Genomic DNA, 6413 nt, shown 5'->3' on the forward strand with positions numbered 1-6413 from the left:
CTTACTTTACTCGGTGAAAGAAGCTTAGTTGCTACTCCAGGCTTTACAACTTTTCAAAAATATTTTAAAGTAAGTCTTATTTAGAAAGTATTTTTGTTTCTTTATAAGCTGCTAAGTTTTCTTTTCAAATGTTCTGTGTTTCAGGGAAGCACACAACCATTATTATCTCATGTTGCACTAGCAGTTGCAAGTAAACTCACTTCTGCTTTATTTAATGCTGCCAGGTAATTTTATAACAATTAAATAAAAATATCTAATTTATAACTAGCTTAGTTTTAACTTACATTTTAAACCCTGGAAGCTCAATTTTATTCTAAATTTTCTCTTTTTTTAGTGGTTGGCTTGGTTGGAAAAGTAAGCATGAAGAAGAAGCCATTCAAAAGCAAAAGCCAAAGGTTGAACCAGCTACTCCATTAGCTGTAAGGCAAGTGTGTCATGCTTCTCAAATCTTAGTCCTTTTAGAAGGATACTGTTAAATTTATGGTCTTTCAGTGGTCTTAGTTGATTTGCTGATTACATAAGCCTTTGGCACTTCTGAAAGTCCTTAGTGTGGGGCATTTTTTCCCGAGTAGAATTTACAGCTCTATGGGAAAAGTGATTTCTTGCCTCTTTAGTTCACAGCTGTCATCCTATCTTATGATAGGTGTCCAAGATGTATTTGAGTGTGCTCTTAGCACATACACTTAGCTTGCATTGTAGGATAATTAATTTAGTGATAGCAAGCTTAGATAGTTTGTTACTAAGCTGTGTAAACTTAAAGATATGAAGAGATTTCTTTAAAAAATAAAAACAGGAATTGTGTATTAAATTACTCTTCAGAATACTGGCTTGTGCTTCCTTGTTCACTTCAGTAGTGCTTTAAAATGTGTTAGTGTATTTAAGAGCGTTTTTAAGGAGGAAGCATGATTTTTTGCTTGGTTTTGTTATTATTGTTGATAGAAGCATTTATTTTAATGCTTGTTTTTTTATTAATATAAAATACCACCTTGAAAGGAAACCCACTTCCTCTGTTTTTAGATATTCTTCACCTAAAGAGCCAATTGTTATGAAAATTTATTGAGGTGTACCTTCTAAGATTTTTTAATCTTATTTTAAAATATATTGTAACATATCGCATTTCCTAAATTCACCCTAGAATCAAGAAATTAGCCAAATGGCCCTGTGTATATCAAAGAGATGTAACAGAGTTTGTGCACATTGTCTTAGGTACTTTTCTCAAAGTGAGCTCTCCTGGTCCTTTTTCAGTACCTTTTCGCTTTTATGTTACAATTCTAATAAGGTTGATTACAGAGCAATAACAGTTTAGAGATAACTCTTTAGAAAAATGAAAGTTCCTGCTTCAGGCAGATTCATTGGTGTCAGCAGGATAGGATATATAGCGAAAAATGAGAGCAGAATTAGGAACAAGAGCTTAAAATAGACAAAAGATTCCTGTATGGGAACAAAGTATTCTAAAATTTAGTTGGTTGTAAGGGTATTGTTTTCTATTGTTTTTTTCATGTCTTTTAATCAAGGAAGGATAAAATTATACTTGATATCCTCTAAAAATATAGGGTTATGAATATCTATAGAAAATCTACTTTGTACTTTGATTTTTAAAATTTATTTTATGTATTGCATATTGCAAATGTCAGGTGTGATTAATTAATAAATTAGCTGTTACTCCAGGCAAAGTTTATTTTTCTTTATGTAAAAATAGATAACCTATTTTGTTTATGCATTTCATTATTCTGTTATATGTTTCTAGATTGGAATGTGATTTGAGCTTTTCATTTTCTTTTAAATATCAGATTTGGACTCCCAGATTCTAGACGCCATGGTGAAAGCATATGTCTGTCTCCATGTAACACACTGGCAGCAGTAACAGATGATTTCGGCAGAGTTATTTTATTGGATATAGCTAGAGGAATTGCAATACGCATGTGGAAAGGTACTTCCTTACAAAAATCCAGAAAAAAATGTTAATTCACTTTTTACCCCAATACTTGAGCAACGTTACCATATTTCAGCTCTAGTTGATAACACCATTTAATCCCTTATGTTTATATTTCCTTTTTGTAACATGAACTCAGATCAGCAACACTTGATACAGTAGTTAATTGATATATACTTTAAATTTGATCACTTCATAGACACACTGAACCTCTGCTTATGCACTCACCAGCATCGTTAATTTCTGAATTCAGTTTCTTGCCCATGCTATACTTATTCCCCTTCATAAAGCCACTCTTGATCCAAATGGTCTCCCTAAATCTATAATGCCAAGTCTTTCAGATTTAAGATAGCAAAACCCAGCAAAATCCATTATTACTGATTTGGCTTTCATGTCCACTTGGGTCCATTCATGTAGTTTATCAGTAACTACATCAGTTAGAGGTTTTATTCAACTGCTAGTAAAAGACCCTAGTGTAGGATTGACATGCTGTCAACCACAGTATCTTTAGGAACCAATGCAGTGTCCTTCCTTGTAGCTTCTTCATTCAAGGTTCTCATAGCCTTATCTGCATTCCAAGAAAGAGGGTGGAGAAGGAAAGAAGGGTACCTCTGCTAACTGAATCAGTTCACTTAGAAGATATTCCCTAAATCCATTCAACCTTTATCTGCAATATATTAACCACAACTTAGTGACATGATTATACCTCACTATAAGGGAGACTTGAAAATATCTTTTTTTTTTAATCAATATTTTTTATTATATTATTGTGGGGTACAGTTAAGGGTTAGGTATACAAATGTGCTTCATTCAGGCACCCTTGTTGATAAGAGGTGTCTCCCCATCCCCAGACAGATATTTACTACCATTAATCCCATCTCCCTTCCCCTCTCTCGCCCATAGTTTCCCACCACTGTCAGTCATTTTCTTATAGTATTACATTGGATGTTCAAGGTCCATTATATGAGTGAGAACATGTGATACTCAGATCTTTGTTTCTGTGAGAGGTCACTCAGTATTATAGACTCTAGTTCGATCCAGGTTGCTGCAAAATTCATGATTTTGTTCTTTTTTATGGCTGCGTAGTATTCCATCATGTATATGTACCACATTTTTTAAATCCAGTCCTCTTTTGATGGACAACATGGTTGCTTCCAGGTTTTTGCTATTGTGAACAGTGCTGCGGTAAACGTACGTGAGCAGGTATCTTTTTTATAGAGTGATTTGGGTTCTTCAGGGTATATTCACAGTAGGGGGATTGTGGGGTCATATGGGAGGTCAATATTTAGAGCTTTTAGGAATCGCCACACTATTTTCCACAGAGGTTGTACTAGTTTGCACTCCCACCAACAGTGTAGAAGTGTTCCCTTTTCACCACACCCTCTCCAGCAACTGTTATTTTTTGAGTTATTGATAATTGCCATTCTGACTGGAGTTAGGTGGTATCTCAGTGTGGTTTTGATTTGCATCTCCCTGATGATTAGTGAGGTTGAACATTTTTTCATGTGTCTGTTGGCTGCTCGGATGTCTTCCTTTGAGAAGTGTCTATTCATATCTTTTGCCCATTTTATAATGGGGTTGTTTGTTTTTTTTCTTTTCAGCATGTTTGAGCTCCTTGTAGATCCAAGATGTTAAGCCTTTGTCAGACCTGGAGTTGGCAAATACTTTTTCCCAGTCTGTAGGCTGTCTCCCTGCTCTCTTGATGGTTTCTTTGGCTTTACAGAAGCTTGTCAGTTTAATGAGGTCCCACTTGTCTATCTTATCTCTTATGGCCTGTGGGTTTCGGGTTTTGTTCAGGAACTGGATGCCAGTTCCAATTTCCATGAGGGTATGTCCTTCATTTTCTAAGTTTCTTATGGTTTGAGGTTTTACATTTACGTCTGTGATCCATTTAGAGTTAATTTTTGTGTATGCGGATAGATAGAGGTCCTGTTTCAGTCTTCTGCATGTGGTCAGCCAGTTTTCCCAGCACCATTTACTGAATAGGTTCACCTCTCCCCAGTGGTAGGCGGTGGAGGCTTTGTCGAAGATGAGTTGGTTGAGAAATTGAGGTTTTGCTTCTGGAATCTCAATTCTATTCCATTGATCTATATGCTGTTCCTGAACCAATACCAAGCTGTTTTGATTATTGTAGCTTTATAGTAAAGTTTGAAGTCTGGTAATGTATTACCACCTGCTTTGTTTTTTTTTTTGCTGAGGATTGTTCTGGCTATTCTTGGTTATTTGTGTTTCTATATGAATTCCTGTGTTGTTTTTTCTAGGTCTGAGAAGAATGTTGTTGGTAATTTGATGGTTATTGCATTAAATCTGTAGATTGCCTTAGGTAGGATGGACATCTTCACAATATTGATTCTTCCAATCCATGAGCATGGGATATTTTTCCACTTGTTTGTGTCATCTTTGATTTCTTTGAGCAATCTTTTGTAGTTTTCATTGTAAAGATCTTTCACGTTTCTGGTTAGGAAGATGCCAAGGTATTTCATTTTTTTTGGTGGCTATTGTGAATGGAATTGTGGTTTTTATTTGGGTTTCTGTTTGTTTATTATTGGGGTAAAGAAATGTGATTGTCTTTTGCACATTTATTTTATATCCTGAGGCTTTGCAAAGGCCTTTATCAGTGTAAGGAGGTTTTTGACACATTCTCTTGGGTTTTCAAGGTACACGATCATGTCATCTGCAAAGAGAGATAGCTTGACTTCTTCTTTTCCTATTTAAATACCCTGATTGCCTTCTCTTCTCTGATTGCTCTAGCCAGGACTTCCAATACTATATTAAACAGGAGGGGTGAGAGTGGGCATCCTTGTCTTGTTCCAGTTTTCAGGGGTAATGGTTCCAGTTTTTGTCCGTTTAGGAGTATGCTGGCTGTGGGTTTCTCGTAGATGGCTTTTGCTATTTTGAGGTATGTTCCCTGTATGTCTAGCTGTTTGAGGGTTTTTATCAAGAGGGGTGCTGGATTTTGTCAAAAGCTTTTTCTGCGTCTAATGATATAATCATGTGGTTTTTGTTTTGACATCTGTTGATGTATTTAATTACATTCATGGTTGAACCAGCCTTGCATCCCAGGGATGAAGCCTACTTGATCATGATGGATGATTTTTGAGATGTGTTGTTGAATACAGTTCGCTAGGATCTTGTTGAGAATTTTAGCATCTATGTTCATCAAAGATATTGGCCTGTAGTTCTCTTTCTTTGTTGGGTCTTTACCTGACTTGGGTATCAATGTGATCTTGGCTTCATAAAATGATTTGGGGAGAGTTCCGTCTTTCTCAATCACCTGGAATACCTTCAGTAGGATTGGTATCAGCTCCTCCTTAAATGTCTTGTAGAATTCTGCTGGAAAGCCATCTGGTCCAGGGCTTTTTTTTGTAGGTTTCTTACTATGCATTCAATTTCCTTGACTGTTATTGGTCTATTTAGGGTCTCAATTTCTTCTTGTTTCAACCTAGGCAGGTTGTGTGATGATAGAAAGTCCTCCATTTCCGAAAGGTTTTCAAGTTTGTTTCCATACAGTGTACATAGTAGTCTCTGATGATCTTTTGTATTTCTTCAGGATCAGATGTGACTTCATCTTTTGTGTTTCTGATTGTGTTTATTTGGGCTTTTTCTCTCTTTTTCTTGGTCAGTCTAGCTAGTCTTGTTTATCCTTTTGAAGAACCAGCTTTTTGTTTCATTGATTTTTTTTGTATTATCTTTTTGTCTTCTGTGTCCTGGATTTGGGCTTTTATTTTGGTGATCTGGATTCTTCTGCTGAAATTAGGGTTTTTGTGGTCTTGCTTTTCCAACTTTTTTAGGTGGCTTCTTAGGCTGTTAACTTGTGATCTTTCCATTTTCTTCATGTGCATTTGTAGGGATATAAATTCCCCGCTTACTACAGCTTTCATGGCATTCCAGAGATTTTGGTAAGATGTTTCTTCATTTTTATTTGCTTCCATGTATCTTTTAATGTCTGTTTTGATTTCATCATTGACCCAGGAGTTGTTTAGCATCATGCTGTTTAGTGTCCATGTGTTTGTAGGTTTTGGGGGGACCTTGTTGGTGTTAATGTTTATTTTTATTCCACTGTGGTCCAAGAAGGTGCATGGTAAAATTTCAGTCCTTTTAAATTTGCTTATGCTTGATTTATGGCCAAGTGTGTGGTCGATCTTAGAGTACATTCCATGTGGTGATGAGTAGAATGTGTATTCTGTGGTCTTTGGATGGAGGGTTCTGTAGGTATCAATTAAGTCCATTTGATTGAGAGTCACATTGAGGTTTCGGATCTCATTGCTGATTTTTTGTCCTGATGATCTGTGTAGGGTTGTGAGTGGGGTATTGAAGTCCCCAACTTTGGTGGTATTGGAGTCGATATCTGTTTTTAGTTTACCTAGGAGCTGCTTTATGAAAGTTGGTGCTCCTATGTTTGGTGCATATATGTTTAAGATGGATATTTCTTGTTGATGGATTGAACCTTTTATCATTATGTAATGGCCTTCTGTATCTT

At 36.1% G+C, this 6413-nt stretch overlaps 1 protein-coding gene across 1 annotated transcript in view; it reads left to right on the forward strand.

Moving 5' to 3' along the window:
* LOC103256335 (rab3 GTPase-activating protein non-catalytic subunit-like) overlaps window positions 1-1930 on the forward strand; it is a gene marked incomplete at its 3' end in the record, with an annotated part of 57314 nt that extends 55384 nt beyond the window's left edge. The window contains exons 11-13 of the mRNA XM_008054223.2: window positions 145-224; window positions 335-424; window positions 1791-1930. Of these exons, the coding sequence (XP_008052414.1) occupies window positions 145-224; window positions 335-424; window positions 1791-1930 (310 nt within the window). The remainder of the gene's footprint in view (window positions 1-144; window positions 225-334; window positions 425-1790) is intronic.
* Window positions 1931-6413: the final 4483 nt, after the last annotated feature.

Source organism: Carlito syrichta, unplaced genomic scaffold (genome assembly GCF_000164805.1).
Source record: "Carlito syrichta isolate Samal-C Ts95f unplaced genomic scaffold, Tarsius_syrichta-2.0.1 Scaffold289258, whole genome shotgun sequence".
NCBI classification, from domain to species: domain Eukaryota; kingdom Metazoa; phylum Chordata; class Mammalia; order Primates; family Tarsiidae; genus Carlito; species Carlito syrichta.